We start from the raw sequence: 22,623 nt of genomic DNA on the forward strand, positions 1-22,623 counted from the left end.
TTTTACCTCTTGGCAAAGTTACCATATAAACAGCTTATAAATGGAGTATCAATAGCACAAAACAGGCTATTTATTTATAAAAACATTTTAGCTACAAATTTAAATAGCTTCTACCTAGAAAAAAATGAAACCCAATTTTAGCTTCTATATAAAGGATAAAAGGCAGTAGCATCTACAATGTGTTAGACACTATATAACTCATTCAGTTGGACAATATACATATCTTCCCTCATTTAATTCTTATATCACCTTGTGGAGTAGGCACTGCTAGATCCATTCTATAGATAAAGAAATCAGGAATCAGAGATTAAGTTGTCTAAGGTAATTCAGCTAATAAACAACTGGGCTGCCATTCAAAACCAGGTCTCAACTGAAAAACTTTGCTATACCCAGCATGAAAATAAAAATACTTTTAAAATAATTTAAGGGAAAAGAGAGTCCAGATATTAACCCAAGCATATATGGTCAATTAATATACAATAAAGGAGCCATGGATATACAATGGGGAAATGACAGTCTCTTCAACAGCTGGTGTTGGCAAAACTGAACAGCTACATGTAAGAGAATGAAACTGGATTACTGTCTAACTCCACACACAAAAGTAAACTCGAAATGGATCAAAGACCTGAATATGTCATGAAATCATAAAACTCTTAGAAGAAAATACAGGCAAAACTCTCTTGAATATAAACATGAGCAACTTCTTCATGAACATATCTCCATGGGCAAGGGAAACAAAAGCAAAAATGAACAAGTGGAACTATATCAAACTAAAAAGCTTCTGTACAGCAAAGGACACCATCAGCAGAACAAAAAGGCATCCTACAGTATGGGAGAATACATTCACAAATGACATATCCAATAAGGGGTTCACATCCAAAATATACAGGAGCTCATGCACCTCAACAAACAAAAAGCAAATAATCCAATTAAAAAATGGGCAGAGGATCTGAACAGAAACTTCTCCAAAGAAGAAATTCAGATGATCAACAGGCACATGAAAAGATGCTCCACATTGCTAATCAGAGAAATGCAAATTAAAACCACAATGAGATATCACCTCACACAAGTTAGGATGGCCAACAGCCAAAAGACTAGGAACAATAAATATTGGTGAGGATGTGGAGAAAGGGGAATCCTCCTACACTACTGGTGGGAATGTAAATTAGTTCAACCTTTGTGGAAAGCAGAATGAAGGTTCCTCAAAAACTAAAAATAGAAATACCATTTGACCCAGGAATTCCACTCCTAGGAATTTACCCTAAGAATGCAGGAGCCCAGTTTCAAAAAAAAGCACCCCTATGATTATCGCAGCACTATTTACAATAGCCAAGAAATCGAAGCAACCTAAGTGTCCATCAGTAGATGAATGGATAAAGAAGATGTGGTACATACACACAATGGAATATTATTCAGCCATAAGAAGAAAACAAATCCTACCATTTGCAACAACATGATGGAGCTAGAGGGTATTATGCTCAGTGAAATAAGCCAGGCGGAGTAAGACAGGTATCAAATGATTTCACTCATCTGTGAAGCATAAGAACAAAGAAAAAACTGAAGGAACAAAACAGTAGCAGACTCACAGAACCCAAGAATGGACTAACAGTTACCAAAGGGAAAGGGACTGGGGAGGATGGGTGGGAAGGGAAGGATAAGGGGAAAAAGGGGCATTATGATTAGCACACATAATGTAGTGGGAGGGGCACGGGGAAGGTAGTATAGCACAGAGAAGACAAGTAGTGATTCTATAGCATCTTACTATGCTGATGGACAGTGACTGTAATGGGGTATGTGGTGGGGACTTGACAATGAGGGGAACTAGAAACCACAATGTTGTTCATGTAAGTGTATATTAATGATACCTAAATAAATAAATAAATTAACTACCTTTTGGGTAGTGGTTGCACTACTATATATGTAAAATGATAATAATAATAATAATAATTTAAGGAATTATTCAGCTTTAGCAGAAACTCATTCTTAATAGTTAATGAGAAACCACTGATACTAAACATAGTCTATAAGCAAGATTTTTTAAATAATCAGTTGTTCATTTCTTGGCATTATCTTCTAGTGAAAAGTTGTCACTATGTCTTAGTCAACTAATTAAAAGCTCCTTCTGGTGCATGCATTTGTCAGTGCAGTTGGCTGCTCTAACATTCTAACCATTCCTGAACATACTCCGATAGAGTGGCAACAAGAAAAAAAAAAGAAAATTAGTCAACTTTGTTGTCAAATACTCTAGTAAATACCCTGTGGTAAGAATGATGACTGAAGTTTTATTTAGAGATAGTATTAACTAAATTGTATTACTGACCAACAGTATTATTGACGAAATTACATCTTTCCTAAAGACTTACCTCAGTCTTAGCATAAACTCTAAGCATAAGGAGATAAATTGTAAATTAGCATAGTTTATCTCCACATTTATGCACATCACTAGGAATACTGTAATTTGAACCATCTTTTAAAAAAACTGTCCTGATTCCACATTCCTCTGCTGTATTTCCCTCCTCAACTGTTGCAAAACTCCTGTCTCCAATTCTTCTTCTATTCTCTCCTGAACCCCAAAAACCCCACTCTAGCTGCCTTTCAACGTTGCCAGTATTAATGTTAAATCCAATGGCCAGGTTTCACACATCATCTTACTTGACTTACCAGCAAGAAAACTCCCCCTTCCTTGAACAACCTTCTTCGCTTGGCTACTAAGACAACACCGGCCCTGGTTTTCCTCTTGCCTCATCACTGGTCTCTCTTTCTCAGGGTCCTTTTCTTGATGCTCTTCATTTCCCCAATCTCAGTCCTTCGTCCTTATTTCCTCACGTTCCACACTCACTCTTTTGATGGTCTCCATCCAGGTGCACAGACTTACATACCACCCATATGGTGACAACACAAAGTTTTTATCTCCAGCTTGTATCTCTCTTCTACTAAACTCTAGACTCACGGACCAACTATCTATTCAACATCTCGCTTGGATGTCTAGAAGGTATCTCAAATTCAACATGTCTAAAACCAAAAGCAAACTGTTCTTCCCAGTCTTGCCTGCCTCAATAAATGACAACTCCATCCTTCCAACTACTCAGGCCAAAAACCTGAGTCATCTTTTACATCCAGTTGGTTAGCAAATCCTGTTAGTGCTAAAATCAAAATCTATCTATAATCATTTATCATCCACCCCACTTCTCCTACTCAAACATGAGTCAATTCTCTTGCCTGGATTACTGCACCAGCTTTCTACATGGTCTCCCTGCTTTTACTCTTATGTCCTGTAATTTCCTCAACAGAGCAACCAGAGTGCACCCACCAAAACATAACTTAGGTCATGTAATCATCCCTAACTTCCCACTCATAACTCTTCTATATGGGAAAGCTTTCTTAAGAATGTCAACTAATAAATACTGAAGAAATGACGGAGTTAGAAAGTCACCATTTTGCAATCATCCCAGTGACATCTGTGCAAGAGTAATAAATGGATGCTAAAATATTGAGTAAAAGATGATAAGGAACAGGATATTTACACAGATTCAAAATATTTCCCCATATATTATTTATTCATTACAAGAGGCAAATAGTAACTTTACAGTGGAAAACACAGAATGCTACTTTAACTAAGAGCTCAAGTCAGTATTACCAATAACATAAACTTGTATAACATCCTGACATGATAGACTAATAAGGCTATATCACTTATGTAGAATTCCTACCCAAAAAAACAGAGAATAGCCTAAATCTAATTAAGAGGAGTATCAGACAAACCCAAATTGATGAGCATGCCACCAAATAACTGGTGTGCCCTCTTCACAAATACCAACATCATGAATGATAAAGAAAAGCTAAGGAAGACCATTAAGACATGATAATTAAATGTAATGCATGATCCTGGATTTGATGACAGATTGGGAGGAAAATTACTACAAAGGATGTTATTAAGACAAATGGCAAAATCAGAATACATATAGTATATCCAGTAATAAAAATTTATCACTTAAATTTCCTTAATTGGTTATGTGTTTCTGAGAGGTAAAATGAATGTTCTGAGAAAACACACGCTTAAGATTTGAAAACTAAAAGATGACAGAAGGCAAGTGTTAGTGAAGATGTGTAGAAAAGGGAACCCTTGTGCACTGTCAGTGGAAATGTAAATTAGGGCCACCACTATAGAAAACAGTATGGAAGATCCTCAAACAATTAACCTCCACATGACCTAGCAATCCTACTTTTGAGTATATAGCCAAACAAACTGAAAAGGGATCTCAACGAGATATTAGCGTTCCTACATTTACTGAAGCACAATTGACAATAGCTAAGATGTGAACACAACCTAAACATTCACCAACAGATGAATGGATAAAGAAAATGCGGTATACACATACAATGGAATACTACTGAGCCTTTAAAAAGGAAATTCAACAACATGGATGGACCCTGACAACATTATACTAGGTGAAATAAACCAGGCACAGAAAAACAAATATTTCATGATTCTCCTGGTATGAGGTATCTAAAATGATCAAACTGATAAAAATCAAAAACTAGAATCATGGTTACCAGGAGCCGGGTGGATGGGGCAGAAGATGGGGACTTATCAATCACATAAGGTTTCAGTTAAGTAAGATAAGCTTTAAAGATCTGCTGTACAACATGTACATAGAGTCAACAATAATGTACACTTAAAAGTTAAGAAGACAGATCCTGTGGTTAAGTGTTCTTACCATAAGAAAGCAAAATTTTTTAAAAAGAAGAAAAAGATAAGATCTCTATCCAGCTAGAAAAAGCTCAGTCCTAACAGCAAGTAAAAAGCTGACAGACTGAAAAAATTCAACTTGTCTTAGGTCAGTCATAGAAGTGAAGTGAGGGGGCAAACTACTGCCCCCCTAAATTGGACAAACATGAGATTACAGAAAATCACCACTTATGGAAAGAGAAACCCAAAGGCAAAAACCTCCTTGGCAACCAGAATCAAGTAGGAAAACTTGAACTGTAATAGACAAATTGTTGCAGGCTCAATGTGGGCAATCCTGAGAGATAAAAACCGGAGTGGGGGAGATACTCATACTTATGCAAATTTTACTTCAACATGAACTATCAGTGATTCACAGTGAGTATCAGAGAAAAAGCCCATCAGGCTTTTGGCAGGAGGGGAAAAGGAATCACTTTTTAATAGCCAGAGCACTCTGTTCTTTTTACAAGGCACAGAGAAACTATTTTATCAGTGCCTGATCTGCTGGGCTTATCAGAGCCTAAACTACTTGAGTAAGGGAAGTACCCAAAGCCAGCCCACTCCTGCCACCCTGTGCCATCTAAGTGGGAACAAAACTGAGAAGCACTTGTGAAGTTCACGCTTCAGAGGCAGAGGCTCACTGAAAGACTGAGACCTAATCACAGGACTACAGAGGATTCCCCTCCCTCCACACCTTACTCCTACATTACTAAAAGCCTATTTACCAATGCCTTTGGCCCACCCAGTATACCATGTCCACCTTTCAACCGAAAATGACAAGGCATACTAAAAGGCAAAAACAGTTTGAAGACACTGGCTAAGTATCAGAACCAGAATCAGATATGGCAAGAATGTTGAATTCTCACACCAAGAATCTTTAAAAACTATGATTTCTATGCTAAGGGCTTTAATGGAAACAACAGACAACATGCAAGAAGAGATGGAAAAATGTAAGCAGAGAGATGGATATTCTAAGAAAGAATCACAAAGAAATACTAGACATCAAAAACACTGTAATAAAAATGGCAAATTCCTTTGAAGGGCTCATCTCCAAGCCAGAGGAGTTCACTGGCGAAGTCTCTCAAATATTTAAAGAGGAAATTATACCAATTCTTTATAATCTCTTTCAGAAGATAAAACAGAGGGAATACTTCCTAACTCATTCTATGAGTTCAGCATTACCCTAATACTTAAAACTAGACAAAAGACATTATAAGAAAACTATAAATACTCTCATGAACACAGATGCAAAAATCCTCAGCAAAATCTTAGCATTCCAATCCTATAATGTATAAAAAGAATTAATTATGCACCATAACCAAGTGAGATTTATCCCAAGTATGAAAGACTAGTTCAACAATTGAAAATCAGTGTAATCCATCACACCAACAGGCTAAAGAAAAACTATATATCATATCAACAGACACAGGAAAAGCATTTGACAAAATCCAAAAACCATTCATGGAAAGACTCTTGCCAAACCAGGAATAGAGGGCAACTTCCATAACCTGATGAAGAATATCTACAAAAAACCTACAGCTAACATAATACCTAATAGTGAGAAACTCAAAAGCTTTTCCACTAAGATCAGGAACAAGGCAGGGATGTCCCCTCTCACCATTGCTTTTCAACATCATGCTAGAAGTAATAGCTAAGCAAAAAGACATGAAAAGGAAATAAAAGAAAAACACACTGGTGAAGAACTAAGACTGTTCACAGATGACATGACTGTCTATGAATAATGAATGCTATGAATTTTACTATGATTATTCAGGAGTCTAGTTCTTCAGGTTAACAGCCACTTCCACCACTTAAGTCTGTAAAAATGAAAGCATTTGCAAAGGTTTGAACATATGGTAAGCTGAAAAAGAAGGAAGTGTACATGTGTAGAATAATTACAGGCAAATATTTCAAGAAATTTGGCTAAGAAGGAAAAAAATAATTGAGAATATAGGTAACCAGAAGTGAAATAAAAGTGAAGGGCTTTTATTTGCTTGTTTGTTTTTAATAGGTGACCTGGTTTTGTTTAAATGTTGATGGACAGGAGTCAGCAGAGAGGTGGAAGATATGAACATCACCAACAAAGATCCACGCACTGCTACAGCTGTAGATGCACTCATCCCACCAGTTCCTGGACTTGCCGTGGGAATGAAGAAGGAGGTATCTAAGCTGGCCTGTGCATACAGTAAAACAACAAATTTGACTGGATCTATACTGTTGGAACTCAACCAAGAATTAGGAGAAGTGCAAATTGTAGCGCTCCAAAATCTTACAACTACAGACTATTTACTGTCAAAAGAACATAAGGGATGTGAACATTCCCCAGGAATGGGTTGTTTTAATTTGTCTGATTTCTCTCAGACTGTTCAAGTTCAGTTGGACAATATCCACCATATCATAGATAAGTTTTCACAAATGCCTAAGGTGCCTAACTGGTTTTCTTGGTTTCACTGGAGATGGCTGGTAATTACAGATATGCTTTGGTTATGTAACTATACTCCTATTATGTTAATGTGTGTGCGCAATTTAAGTAGTAGCTTAAAACCTATACATGCTGAAGTTACTCTACAAGAAGATATGTCAAACAAATAATCAATCTTCCCAGGTTTTCTTCCGCCTGCTACTTCTATAGCTTTTCTTCTTCCTTCCTAATTACAACCCTTAAATAGAATTCGTGCCTCATATCAAATTTACCGAGTATCATAATTCTTCCAAGTGGTAAAGATACCTCAAGACAAATGCTGGGCATAGAAGCTACAGGGCATAAATATGCAAAGAAATAAAAAGCTAACCATTTCAAACAATAAGGCTTCTCTCTCACTTACCAACTTTACATTTCCCTGTATGGCCCCGGAAGATGGCTGGTTAGCCAGAGACGGGTAAGATTCCTCAAGGGAGGAACAACCTAAGACAGGCACAGTCGCAGGGGGGTCATCAGGTGAGAAATTGGGGATCAACAGAGGTGAGGCTTAGAACCTCCCCCCACCTGTTCTGAGAGAAATCTTCTGCATACGTGGATGTTTTATTGCCCTTGTCTAGCTTGGATTAACACATAGTCTACAGGCACACACCTGATCATCTACATTTGCTCCCTTACAACACTAAACTATGTTTTCTACCTTTATCTTGTATCTACCTACCACTTCAGCATTTTATTAAAAATAATAATAATTAAGAGAAAAATGTGGTATCCACATATAAATCAAGTATAAAAATCAAATGAGTATTCATATTTGAACTGACTGTTTATAGTTCATAATGCATGAGCAAAACCGAAAGTTTCTGTGATGACTGCCCTTGTACTGTTCACCATGTAACTTTTTCACTATGTAAGAATTTGTTCTCCATGTAAGAACTTGTTTATGCCTCAGAAGATTGGAGACTGACGAAAATTAGGCTTGGGGTGAATTAATGATTGTGCATTGAGCATTGACTCCCCTATACAGAATTTTATTGTTGTTAACAACCATTTGATCAATAAATATGAGAAATGCCCTCACAAAAAAAAAAAAAAAAAAAGTACACACTTCCAATGGTAAAATAAATAAGTAACCAGGATATAATGTATAGCATAAGGAATATAGTCAAGATATTGTAACAACTTGGTATGGTGATAGCTGGTACCTAGAATTGTCATGTATATAAATGTTGAATCACTATGTTGTACACCTGAAACTAATGTAATGTAATACTGTGTGTCAACTACCCTTCAATAAAAAATAATTATCTACAAAAAAAAAAAAAAAAAGATATGAACATCAATAGGATAACTAATAAAAAAATGAGAAGGGATAGGAACCAGAATACAAATGGAGACTGGGCCACAGTGAAGAGGAAAAGGATGAGCTGTAAATGTAATCAAGTTGGGAAGTGGTGGTAAGAGTTGAGAAAATCCCCATCTGTCATCTCTTTTTCTCACTATATATAAGTAAAGTCCTTTACTAAGCTAGAAGAAAGGAGGGTGTAGGTTCCAAGATCTGAAACAACAGAGAACAGTGGAAAAGGGCTAATGAGAGATGGAAGCGAGCACTGACTAGCAAAAGGGAAATGACAGTTTAATTCAGTTTTCAGAGCTAAGAAAGTGTATAACAATCTTATCCATTTGTATCTGTTCTTCTCACTAGTATGAAAAGAAAAAAAATCACACACAGAATACAGTGTTTTCATCTGGCAGTTTACCTATTACGAGCAGGAGATTTCCCAGCATCCTCTTGAACAGATACGAGTCTTGATGAAATAGCAGTATTTGAGGAGTCTGGATGAATCAAACTATAAAGAAAACAGGAAAATACTGAGATGATTTGGGACAGTAAAAAGCAAATCCAATTTCAGTGAAGTGCTTTAACATTCATTTAAAAGCAGATTGTTTTCCCCTACAATAATGAAATTATGGAACGTTTTTGTTTTCATCCTTTAATTAAGGTGTAAACAGTATGGTTTTTATCTTAAGTTTATCAAATGCCAAAAGACTGATAAGGAGAGTTTATTAAATATATGGGATGTCATTAAAATAATAAAATTGGTTGGCAGGGTACTTACAGAACTCTTCACATCATGAGACTGAAATACTGAGTTCAAATATTTGAATCTCAGTCCCCATACCCCCTGGAATAGCACAACAGAGTCAGACAAACACATGTACAAGTGCAGACTCTACCTCTCAATAGCTGTGTGACTGTGGATATATTACTTAATCTCTCTGAACCTCAGCATCTACATCTGTCAAAAGGAGAACACAGTGGTGGCTACTGCAGAGATATGATGACTCAAAGAATAAATGTTAAACAATTATCAGAGAACCTAAAATTATTCCACCTTTGACATCTATCCTACATCTCTCAGAAACCTTTCAAACCTAGTTTGCTTTATTGTATCATACTTGCCAATCCTGGGCTTACACAACAGGGCCAGGTACAACTAAAAGACATTGCTAAAGTAAGCAAAAACTGAGAATCACTATTTTTTTATTGTTTTATTAAATGTAGAATCGATATTAAATATTTACATAATATACGGAACATATAGAGAATGACGCCAAAAATACCAATGCACCCATGGAGCAATTTAAGAAAAAGAACATTGCCACTGACTCCAAAGTGCTTGTGCTTCCCACCCAGGCCCCTCCCCTCCCTCAACGGAACTACCTGTAAATTTTGTATTTATCATTCTCTTATTTTTCTTTAAGCTTACTATGTTTGTTATCACTGGACAGTCTATTTGCCTTGTATATCTTTTAACTTTATATAAATAATCTCTGGATATCTATGTGACTGTCTTCTCTATTCTGCATTATGTCCCTGAGATCCTTACATGTAGAATGTAGCTATAACTCACTCACTTTTGACTTCCGTTTAAATTCATTGGTTACATACTAATTCCTTACTTCCTTAAGGGGTAATTAATAAAGTAACTTATCATGAAAATGTTTGTTAAAACTCCAAGCTCTTTGATATGGCCAGATTTGGTATTATGCATAAGAAAATAATTTAGCAAAAAAAAAAAACAATCAGAAACTAATGAATCTAGGATTCTAACTCAAACAATTCCAGGTAACTTCCAAGAAAAAGTTAGTCTAACATCCTCCACTACCAGGCAGTGTAGCTATACTTAGACATATGGGGAAACATGAAATTCTTCTTAGGAAGAAAAAAAAAACTAATTTCATTTGCAAATATTACGAATACAAATTTAATAGGAATTCTCCTTCTCTAATAAGGCTACATTAGAAATTATTAATCTCAGTAACTTCCACTGCCTACTCAATAAATATTATCAAGATCATATATATGCCACACCCTATTTTTGGTCCCAGGGGTAGAACAGTGAACAGAGAAGATATAAAATCTCTCTTTGTACAGCTTACATCTAATTAGTCAATATATACACTACTCGTATACATCTGTGATCCTTCTGGAGGCAAGCTAAAGAAAGGGAGAAAATGGGGAATTTGCAGGAAACAATTCAAAAGTAAAGATTAAATAAAAGCACTCAGGTCACAAGAATAATCAGTATTTCTCAAATTTAAATAAAATTATATTTAAGTGACACTACCTTTGCCAGGCAAAATCATCCTCTAAAAATATGTTGCGGCTGGTTTTTCTACTCCCAACAGGGGTTCGGGGTTCACTTGGATCAAGTACAGACACAGAGGAAGCAGAATCTGAAAGAGCATTCAAGTCTTCCCCAATGGAATTACTGTCTGTGGAATGAGCATAACTTAAAGCTATTTTTCTACAGTATGTGCAAGCTCGGAGGTCCCCTAGGAGAAAAAAAGAGAAAATGAAGTAAAAGATAATAATACATTACTCAACGGAACCTATGAAATCCTTGGGTTAATGGTTAATCTAATAACAGGGAACAGTCTCTAAACAAGCACTACCAAACAAGAGGTTTTTAAAAAGTGAAATAACTTTGTTTAGCTCAGTTACACATTTTAAAAACCATCATTATGATAAATTCATCCAGGTATCCAAATCCCCTCAAATACTTAAAATGAGTTAAGAAAACATCATTCAATGATACCGGAAAACTCTGCCTTAGAATATTTTTCAAGTTTCTAAAAGTGAAATATGGCACAGTAGGTTCAAAAACAAAATTTAAGTACAGTAAATAAACCGACACAAATAGAAACAGTATTTCCTAGGCAAGAGGTGAGGAGGAAAATATTGTTAGGTCTCTATTGTGAAGCCCTGAAAAGCTTTTCTTTCTTTGTACAGCTTTATACATCCTCCACAAGGGGGCACATTTCAAAAACAAACAGAAAATACACTTTCACAGACAATATGAAATACAGGAGGACGACTACTAAGGAAATTCTCACAGTGAAAGTTAGGATGGAAATGAAGTATTCTTGGGAAGACAAGCTACAAGATTACTTAATGCTTTTAAATGTTGTAATTTCTTTTAGGATGCAGTCCTGCTCAAATCTTAAATTTTCATTTCTACTCTGTTCTTCTGTACTAATTATTTACATGACTGTACTATTTCAGTGTACTAAAAAAGGAACTAAGGTAGCTGAACTTTATAGTGACAGGTTATTTAACAACTCTAACTTAAATTTTTTTCCATTAACATTAGAAAACTGAAGTGACACAATAAAAGATTTCTTGAAGTCAACCCTACTATTACATAATTACTACCAAGTATAATTGGTATATAACGACTATTTTATAACACTTTTTTATTAAATTATGCACATATTCTAAGCAAAATTAAATATCACTTGTTGCATTACCTATTTCTGACACAATTCAACAGATGAAATCAATTAAAATGCTAAAGAAAACTGTATCTGCAACTATCAGAACCCCAGAAGAAATGAACCCCAGTCCAGGATGAAGGAGAGTACTAAGGACGTGCTGCCACCAGTGGACAGAAGTAGGATTGCAAAAAGGAAGTAAAATTACTTACTGCAGGAAGGTCTTTAAGTTACCATAACAAGGCTTAGTTTGTTTCTTAATATAAAAGAAATCTCCTGGAGGCGGAGCCAACATGGCGGCGTGAGTAGGACAGTGGGAATCTCCTCCCAAAAACATATAAATTTTTGAAAATACAACAAATACAACTAATCCTAAAAGAGAAACCAGAAGACACAGGACAACAGCCAGACTACATCCACACGTGCGAGAGCCCAGAGCCTGGTGAAAGGGGTGAGATACAAGCCCCGGCCCAGCGGGACCCGAGCACACCTCTCCCCAGCTCCCGGCGGGAGGGAGAGGGAGCCCAGGACTGCTAAACACCCAGCCACAGCCACCGGCACCAGAGCGCAGACACAGTGCATGCGTGGAGGGCTGGAAACTAGGGAAACAGGGCAGCAAGACCTCTGAACGGGTTCCGAAGCTGATGCCCCTGTGACAAAGAAAAGCGAGTGCTTTTTGAAAGTCTTAAAGGGACAGGGATGTAACAGCTGGACGGAAACAACACAGGTTGATGCCGGGGACCAAAGGACCCCCCACCCACAAAATGGCGAACTCCCCGCTTCTCTTCCGGGTCCTCTGCTCCTGCCGGTGCCAGCCAAGGCCCAATCACCCCTCTACACCTTCCCACCGGCGCCACCTAAGGTCCAAAAATCTTCTGACCCACCCCTTCCTTGCTAGCCTGTATAAATTGAGCCTGCAAACAATAAACTGTGCCAGCTTGATCAGACATCCTGTCTTGCTGGTCGTGCTTTGTGTCCCTTGCTTGTTTCATTTCTGCAGGCGTCTCGGGCGACACCCCACGTTTGTCCCGCAGGCCGGGGCAGGTCACAGCCCAGTGGCTGGAAATTACAGGGAAAACTGGGCGCACTAACCCCCTGGGCAACAGCTGTGAGACCCCTCACGGAGGTAAACAGCCAAACAGCCCCGCCGTCCATTACCCCTCCGGGCGCTGCGAAAACAGAGAAGCAGCCTAAGGCAGACCACGCCCTCAGAAAGGGAGATTCCTAAATACCGGCCAGGCAAGACACAAAGACCCAGTCTACACGCAATTACCCAACACAAGCCACTAGGGGTCGCAGTTGTCCCAGTAAAGAAAGGCCAGTAGCAAGTGAAAAGTTTGGCCCTCCCAGCTGACAGTCAATAGCACCTGTCAACATGAAAAGGCAAAAAAATATGATCCAGACAAGACTAACCCAGACAGCTTCGGCATCTGCTACATCTTCCCCTGAGAAGGAATCTGGGGAGATAGATTTAGCCAGTCTTCCTGAAAAAGAATTCAAAACAAAAGTCATAACCATGCTGATGGACTTGCAGAGAAATATGCAAGAACTAAGGAAGGAGAATTCAGAAATAAAACAAGCTCTGGAAGGACTTCAAAACAGAATGGACGAGATGCAAGAGACCATTAATGGACTAGAAAACAGAGAACAGGAACGCAGAGAAGCTGATGCAGAGAGAGATAAAAGGATCTCCAGGAATGAAAGAATTTTAAGAGAGCTGAGTGACCAATCGAAAACGAACAATATAAGAATCATAGGTATTCCAGAAGAAGTAGAGAGAGAAAAGGGGATAGAAAATGTCTTTGAAGAAATAATTGCTGAAAATTTCCCCAAACTAGGGGAAGAAATGGCCTCTCAGACCACAGAGGTACACAGAACTCCCATGACAAGGGATCCAAGGAGGGCAACACCAAGACACATAATAATTAAAATGGCAAAGATCAAAGACAAGGACAAAGTATTACAAGCAGCCAGAGAGAAAAAAAAAGTTACCTACAAAGGAAAACCCATCAGGCTATCATCAGACTTCTCAACAGAAACCCTACAGGCCAGAAGAGAATGGCATGATATACTTAATGCAATGAAACAGAAGGGCCTCGAACCAAGACTACTGTATCCAGCACAAATATCATTTAAATATGAAGGAGGGATTAAACAATTCCCAGACAAGCAAAAGTTGAGGGAATTTGCCTCCCACAAACCACCTCTACAGGGCATCCTACAGGGACTGCTCTAGATGGGAGCACTCCTAAAAAGAGCACACAACAAAACACCCAACATATGAAGAAGGGAGGAGGAGGAATAAGAAGGGAGAGAAATAAAGAATCATCAGACCGCGTTTATAATAGCTCAACAAGCAAGCTAAGTTAGACAGTAAGATAGTAAAGAAGCTAACCCTGAACCTTTGGTACCCACAAACTTAAAGCCTGCAATGGAAATAAGTACATACCTTTCAATAATCACCCTAAATGTAAATGGACTGAATGAACCAATCAAAAGACACAGAGTAATAGAATGGATAAAAAAGCAAGATCCATCCATATGCTGCTTACAAGAGACTCACCTCAAACCCAAAGACATGCACAGACTTAAAGTCAAGGGATGGAAAAAGATATTTCATGCAAACAACAGAGAGAAGAAAGCAGGTGTTGCAATTCTGGTATCAGACAAAACAGACTTCAAAATAAAGAAAGTAACAAAAGACAAAGAAGGACATTACATAATGATAAAGGGCTCAGTCCATCAAGAGGATATAACCATTATAAATATATATGCACCCAATACAGGAGCACCAACATACCTGAAACAAATATTAATAGAACTAAAGGAGGAAATAGAATGCAATGCATTCATTCTAGGAGACTTCAACACACCACTCACTCCAAAGGACAGATCCACCAGACAGAAAATAAGTAAGGACACAGAGGCACTGAACAACACATTAGAACAGATGGACCTAATAGACATCTACAGAACTCTACATCCAAAAGCAACAGGATACACATTCTTCTCAAGTGCACATGGAACATTCTCCAGAATAGACCACATACTAGGACACAAAAAGAGCCTCAGTAAATTCCAAAAGATTGAAACCCTACCAACCAACTTTTCAGACCACAAAGGCATTAAACTAGAAATAAACTGTTCAAAGAAAGCAAAAAGGCTCACAAACACATGGAGGCTAAACAACACACTCCTAAATAATCAATGGATCAATGACCAAATCAAAATGGAGATCCAGCAATATATGGAAACAAATGACAACAACAACACTAAGCCCCAACTTCTGTGGGACACAGATTGGTAAAGAAGAAGTTAAACTGTCACTATTTGCAGATGACATGATACTGTACATAAAAAACCCTAAAGACTCCACCCTAAAACTACTAGAACTGATATCAGAATACAGCAAAGTTGCAGGATACAAAATTAACACACAGAAATCTGTAACTTTCCTATACACTAACAATGAACCAATAGAAAGAGAAATCAGGAAAACAACTCCATTCACAATTGCATCAAAAAAAATAAAATACCTAGGAATAAACCTAACCAAAGAAGTGAAAGACTTATACTCTGAAAACTACAAGTCACTCTTAAGAGAAATTAAAGGGGACACTAACAGATGGAAACTCATCCCATGCTCGTGGCTAGGAAGAATTAATATCGTCAAAATGGCCATCCTGCCCAAAGCAATATACAGATTTGATGCAATCCCTATGAAACTACAAGCAACATTCTTCAATGAACTGGAAGAAATAATTCAAAAATTCATATGGAAACACCAAAGACCCCAAATAGCCAAAGCAATCCTGAGAAAGAAGAATAAAGTAGGGGGGATCTCACTCCCCAACTTCAAGCTCTACTACAAAGCCATAGTAATCAAGACAATTTGGTACTGGCACAACAACAGAGCCACAGACCAATGGAACAGACTAGAGAATCCAGATATTAACCCAGACATATATGGTCAATTAATATTTGATAAAGGAGCCATGGACATACAATGGGGAAATGACAGTCTCTTCAACAGATGGTGCTGGCAAAACTGGACAGCTACGTGTAGGAGAATGAAACTGGACCATTGTCTAACCCCATATACAAAAGTAAACTCAAAATGAATCAAAGACCTGAATGTAAGTCACGAAACCATTAAACTCTTGGAAAAAAACATAGGCAAAAACCTCTTAGACATAAACATGAGTGACCTCTTCTTGAACGTATCTCCCTGGGCAAGGAAAACAACAGCAAAAATGAACAAGTGGGACTATATTAAGCTGAAAAGCTTCTGTACAGCAAAAGACACCATCAATAGAACAAAAAGGAACCCTACAGTATGGGAGAATATATTTGAAAATGACAGATCCGATAAAGGCTTGACATCCAGAATATATAAAAAGCTCACACGCCTCAACAAACAAAAAACAAATAATCCAATTAAAAAATGGGCAGAGGAACTGAACAGACAGTTCTCCAAAAAAGAAATCCGGATGGCCAACAGACACATGAAAAGATGCTCCACATCGCTAATTATCAGAAAAATGCAAATTAAAACTACAATGAGGTATCACCTCACACCAGTAAGGATGGCTGCCATCCAAAAGACAAACAACAACAAATGTTGGCGAGGCTGTGGAGAAAGGGGAACCCTCCTACACTGCTGGTGGGAATGTAAGTTAGTTCAACCATTGTGGAAAGCAGTATGGAGGTACATCAAAATGCTCAAAACAGACTTACCATTTGACCCAGGAATTCCACTCCTAGGAATTTACCGTAAGAACGCAGCAGCCCGGTTTGAAAAAGACAGATGCACCCCTATGTTTATCGCAGCACTATTTACAATAGCCAAGAATTGGAAGCAACCTAAATGTCCATCGATAGATGAATGGATAAAGAAGATGTGGTACATATACACAATGAAATACTACTCAGCCATAAGAAAAGGGCAAATCCTACCATTTGCAGCAACATGGATGGAGCTGGAGGGTATTACACTCAGTGAAATAAGCCAAGCGCAGAAAGAGAAATACCAAATGATTTCACTCATCTGTGGAGTATAAGAACAAAGGAAAAACTGAAGGAACAAAACAGCAGCAGAATCACAGAACTCAAGAATGGACTAACAGGTACCAAAGGGAAAGGGACTGGGGAGGATGGGTGTTTAGGGAGGGATAAGGGGGGGGAGAAGAAGGGGGGTATTAAGATTAGCATGCATGGGGGGGTGGGAGAAAGGGGAGGGCTGTACAACACAGAGAAGACAAGTAGTAATTCTACAACATTTTGCTATGCTGATGGATAGTGACTGTAAAGGGGTTTATAGGAGGGACCTGGTATAGGGGAGAGCCTAGTAAACATAATATTCATCATGTAAGTGTAGATTAATGGTAACAAAAAGAAAAAAAAAAAAAAAAAGCAGTTCCTGTGTGGTGACCTCCAATGAGTTCTACACAAGGGTATAAAGGGCATATAAAAGTGTAGGAAAAGGGTCTGTTTGTGTTTATACAGAGAATCAAAGCCTAATTTGGCTACCCAGAAAATGAATTAAGATACGATATGAAAAAGAACTTCCAACATCAGCACTCTCTGGAAGACTCATACCAGAAGATGATCATCAAAAAACCCCAACAAAGATCCACACGCTGCTACAGTTGAAGATGCACTCATCCCACCAGTTCCTGGACTTGCCATGGGAAATGAAGAAGGAGATATCTAAGCTGGCCTGTGCATACAGTAAAACAACAAATTTGACTGGATCTATACTGTTGGAACTCAACCAAGAATTAGGAGAAGTGCAAATTGTAGTGCTCCAAAATCTTACAACTACAGACTATCTACTGTTAAAAGAACATAAGGGATGTGAACAGTCCCCAGGAATGGGTTGTTTTTATTTGTCTGATTTCTCTCAGACTGTTCAAGTTCAGTTGGACAATATCCACCATATCATAGATAAGTTTTCACAAATGCCTAAGGTGCCTAACTGGTTTTCTTGGTTTCACTGGAGATGGCTGGTAATTACAGGTATGCTTTGGTTACGTAACTGTACTCCTATTAAGTTAATGTGTGTGCGCAATTTAATTAGTAGTTTAAAACCTATACATGCTGAAGTTACTCTACAAGAAGATATGTCAAAGAAATAATCAATCTTCCCAGGTTTTCTTCTGCCTGCTACTTCTATAGCTTTTCTTCTTCCTTCCTAATTACAACCCTTGAATAGAATTCGTGCCTCATTATCGAATTTACCAAGTATCATAATTCTTCCAACTGGTAAAGACACCTCAAGACAAATGCTGGGCATAGAAGCCACAGGGCATAAATATGCAAAGAAGTAAAAAGCTAACCTTTTCAAACAATAAGGCTTCTCTCTCACTTACCAACTTAACATTTCCCTGTATGGCCCCGGAAGATGACTGGTTAGCCAGAGACGGGTAAGATTCCTCAAGGGAGGAACAACCTAAGACAGGCACAGTCGCAGGGGGGCCATCAGGTGAGAATTTGGGGATCAACAGAGGTGAGGCTTAGAACCTCCCCCCACCTGTTCTGAGAGAAATCTTCTGCATACGTGGATGTTTTATTGCCCTTGTCTAGCTTGGATTAACACATAGTCTACAGGCACACACCTGATCATCTACATTTGCTCTCTTACAACACTAAACTATGTTTTCTACCTTTATCTTGTATCTACCTACCACTTCAGCATTTTATTAAAAATAATAATAATAAAGAGAGAAATGTGGTAACCACATATAAATCAAGTATAAAAATCAAATGAGTATTCATATTTGAACTGTTTATAGTTCATAATGCATGAGCAAGACCGATAGTTTCTGTGATGACTGCCCTTGTACTGTTCACCATGTAACTTTTTCACTATGTAAGAATTTGTTCTCCATGTAAGAACTTGTTCGTTATGCTTCAGAAGATTGGAGACTGACGAAAATTAGGCTTGGGGTGGATTAATGATTGTGCATTGAGCATTGACCCCCCTATACAGAATTTTATTGTTGTTAACAACCATTTGATCAATAAATATGAGAGATGCCCCCACACAAAAAAAAATATATATATATATACACACTTCCAATTGTAAAATAAATAAGTAACCGGGATGTAATGTATAGCATAAGGAATATAGTCAAAATATTGTAACAACTTTGTATGGTGATAGCTGGTAGCTAGAATTATCATGTATATAAATGCTGAATCACTGTGTTGTACACCTGAAACTAATGTAATGTAATACTGTGTGTCAACTACCCTTCAATAAAAAATAATTATCTACAAAAAAAAAAAAAGAAATCTCCCTTAACCTGTCAGCTATTAGGATGAAAACAATCAGGTCAATAAGCTGAGAGCCAAGCCTGACCTGAAAAGTTTTCTTCTCAGGGAGGACCTTCATCATCAATGACTTACTGAGTGCATGCCCATATTATGTGATTGGCATAGACCACTGAGACACAGCCCTGCCATTACAGAGCCCAGTCCACTGGAGGTGACACACATGTAATTAAAATTCCATTGACGGATACAGAGCTATTACTGCTACTACCACCAAAAACAGCTTAATATTCATTGTTCCGTTTCTATGTGCCAGACATTATTCTAGGTATTTTACGCTTATTCAAGGCCACAATATACAATTGTGCCCAGCATGTATTATCCCATTTGCAATGGTTTAATTTTATCTGTCAACTTGGCTAGGCTAGTTGTTTGGTAAGCAATAGTTTAGTTGCTGTGAAGTCTTTTTTTTTTTTTAACATATGATTAACATATACTATCTGTAGACTTTAAGTAGATTACCCTCCTCCAATGTGGGTAGGCCTCATTCGATCATTTGAAAGGCCTTGAAATCAAAGACTGATAATCCCAGAAGAAAAAGAAATCCTGCCTAAAGTCTGTGAGATTCCTGCCTGAGCTTCCAGCCTGCTGGCCTACCCTGAGAATTTCAGACTTGCCAGCTCCCAGAATCACTTGAGCCAATTCCTTAAAATTAACCTCTTTTTGTGTATAAATGGAGCAGGGGTGCAGGAAGTGTAAATACCCTATTAGTTCTGTTTTTCTGGAGAACCCTAATACAAATTTTGGTACCAAGATTGGTTCTAAAGCAAAAGAATCTTAAGGATGAGTCTTCTGAATTGGTCCTTGGATTTCTGGAGTTGGTTCTCTGATTAGATTTAAAGGCACTAATGACTAATGAATAAGATGCAGTTTGCTAATGCACAGTGTCATATAACTCAAGGATGATCAGTACTTTGTAAAATGAAAACTCTCATACTAATAAATTAGTAATCTACTCTAAGTATCTTGTCGAATAAATGTTAACACTCCTATGGTTTTGGTTTTGTGGAGACACTGTCTTTTACTCTACTTTATTATTTGACTGTAAAGTCCTAAGAGCAAAGCTGTGCCTGCCTCCCTCCTATTCATGTCCCCCAGGTTTCACACATAAGGCCCAAACGAAAATATATCTTAACACTGGTCCTATATTACAACTATTTTATAGTTATGACTTTTTAAATTTGTAAAATTGTCAATAAAATGCATTTACCTGTATAGCCCATAAATTTTCCGGGGATTTCTTGATTACAACAACGGCTGCAGAAAATCTGCCCACACAGTCGGCAATGGTGTCTGCGCCTAAACGTGGTAAACTTCTCACTACAGTCATAGCACTCTTTACACTGGCTATCCGGCATCCAATATTGCTTCAGATCACTATCCTGTAACAATAATAATAATATGTGAAGGCTCCTTGAAAATAATGATTATTAAAATACAATGGCAAATGCCATGCTAATCAAAATCCTAGGTTTCTTTGGTAGAAATTGACAAGCTATTCCTAAAACTCAAAAGGGAATGCAAAGGGCCAAAATGACCAAGAAGATCAAAGTTGAAATACTTACATCACCAGTCATCAAGACGTTTTCTAAAACTACAGTAATTTAAGACAGAATATTAGTTCAAACATAGAAAAAAGGGGAGCTATGGAACAGCAAAAGCTCTGCTACACCCTCACACATATATACAGACTTACGGCAAGATTTAAAATGCAATCAGTGAAAGATGGTCTTTTCAGATAAAATAATAATAATGGTGTTGGGTCCAGCTGAAGAGCCATGAGGAAAAAAAATGAAGCTTGATCCTTAAACATTGCAAAAACAATGAAAGCTTCTTGAAGAAACAACAGGAGACTATTTACTGACCCTGGGCTAAACACTTCTTAAACAAAACACAAAAAGCACTAACCATAAAGGGGGGAAAATTGACAAAATTCAGAACTTACGTATAAAAATATGGTGTTCATAGCTAGAGGAAGTACTAATAACTTTTTCAAGTGGCATTATGCCATTTTCAGTTATGAAACTACAGGCATGAGCCCCATGTAAGTGCTTAATAAGTAATCTGCTAAAGCTCCTAGGAAGTACCTGGCTTTTCCCCTCCATGATTTCCTTGAGACGTTTTAATACTGTGCTGAGACTTCGAAGCTGAACAGCTGTACGAGGGTCATGACCTCCAAAAGTAGGTTCTGCTTTCCTTCTTGTGTCTGAGTAAGATTCACCAAAAAAAAATAAAACAAAAAAACTTGTTAATAATCTCTAGTATCTATGCAAAACAAAGCCCCTTACTTTTAGCATATACTGATGTTCTCCCAGATAGAGGTAAGAGGTTGTTCAAAATGTTTCAAGGCTATATAAGACAAGCATGACCTGACACCACTGAAGGTTTTGAAGCCTAGGACAGGACCATTGCTTAAATTAAGGCCCAAAATTCATTAATGATTTCTTAAGCCCTTTCTGTCAAACTATAAAAATACTGCTACAAATTTAGCAGAAGAAAAAGCAATCCCAGTGATTTAACCTGCTTAGTCTTTACAGTCAGCCAGCAACAGAGTTGAACACTTCAGCTCACTCTGCAGACCATACATCCAAAGTCTCCTGGAGCAGATGATCAGAAAAGAATTTAACAGCAGTTCCCAAAGACTGACAGACTTCAGAACATCCACGAGGGTAATTTACCTACAGACTTTCCTTCACCAATGTCTAGGCAGATTAGAATTGCTAAAGAATTGCTAGAACTTCATTCCTACCCTTTCCCGCTATCTTCCCCCCAACTCCAGATTCAAACTTGAAAGGGTCACTTACACCTGAAACAGCAATACTGAAGCCAGTCCTATCAACACTAAAACAAGCCCAAATTTGGCTTTGGGGCCAGAATGGCATGTGCCCAGTAAAGCTGTCATGTCTTATTTCCTTCTTTTACATTACAACTGATGTTTCCACCTGTTCCTGGCTCCAGCAGTTACAAAACTTAAGGATGAAGCCGAGGTGGCTTGACAAAGAATGAACATCCCTATTAGCTTAAACTCATTAATCTAATAACCCATGGCAAAGCAAGATAGAAAATATTCCACCCTAACTCCTTCTAAAACTCACTTATTTGCTAGATTTGTTTTAGGTTCTTTGTTTTGATTGGGTGAGAAAGAAAGGATTACAAAGAAACAAGGTTGATTATCTATAGATAAATTAACAAAGAATTTCTCAAGATAACTGAATTATAGGAATAACTAGCTAAATGGCACCTACATTAGAAAACTGAAAATTCTATCTTTCTACACATATTAATGTCCTAATTTCAGCAGATTCCTCAGAAGTGTTGTTACTAGAAAATAAAAATGTGCGTTAGAATGACCATAATTTTTTTG

General features: G+C 37.7%; 1 protein-coding gene across 12 annotated transcripts in view; it reads right to left on the reverse strand.

Moving 5' to 3' along the window:
* Nucleotides 1–22,623, reverse strand: part of LOC118929814 (1-phosphatidylinositol 3-phosphate 5-kinase) — a 103,340-nt gene that overhangs the window by 68,515 nt on the left and 12,202 nt on the right. For all 12 annotated transcript variants that reach the window (XM_057503628.1, XM_057503634.1, XM_057503633.1 and 9 more), the window contains 4 exons: nt 21,347–21,465; nt 20,470–20,641; nt 10,778–10,985; nt 8,906–8,995 (listed from right to left, as the gene is read on the reverse strand). In XM_057503628.1, coding sequence (XP_057359611.1) covers nt 8,906–8,995; nt 10,778–10,985; nt 20,470–20,641; nt 21,347–21,465 — 589 coding nt within the window. The remainder of the gene's footprint in view (nt 1–8,905; nt 8,996–10,777; nt 10,986–20,469; nt 20,642–21,346; nt 21,466–22,623) is intronic.

The sequence above is a fragment of the Manis pentadactyla genome, chromosome 6 (assembly GCF_030020395.1).
Source record: "Manis pentadactyla isolate mManPen7 chromosome 6, mManPen7.hap1, whole genome shotgun sequence".
Lineage (NCBI taxonomy): Eukaryota > Metazoa > Chordata > Mammalia > Pholidota > Manidae > Manis > Manis pentadactyla.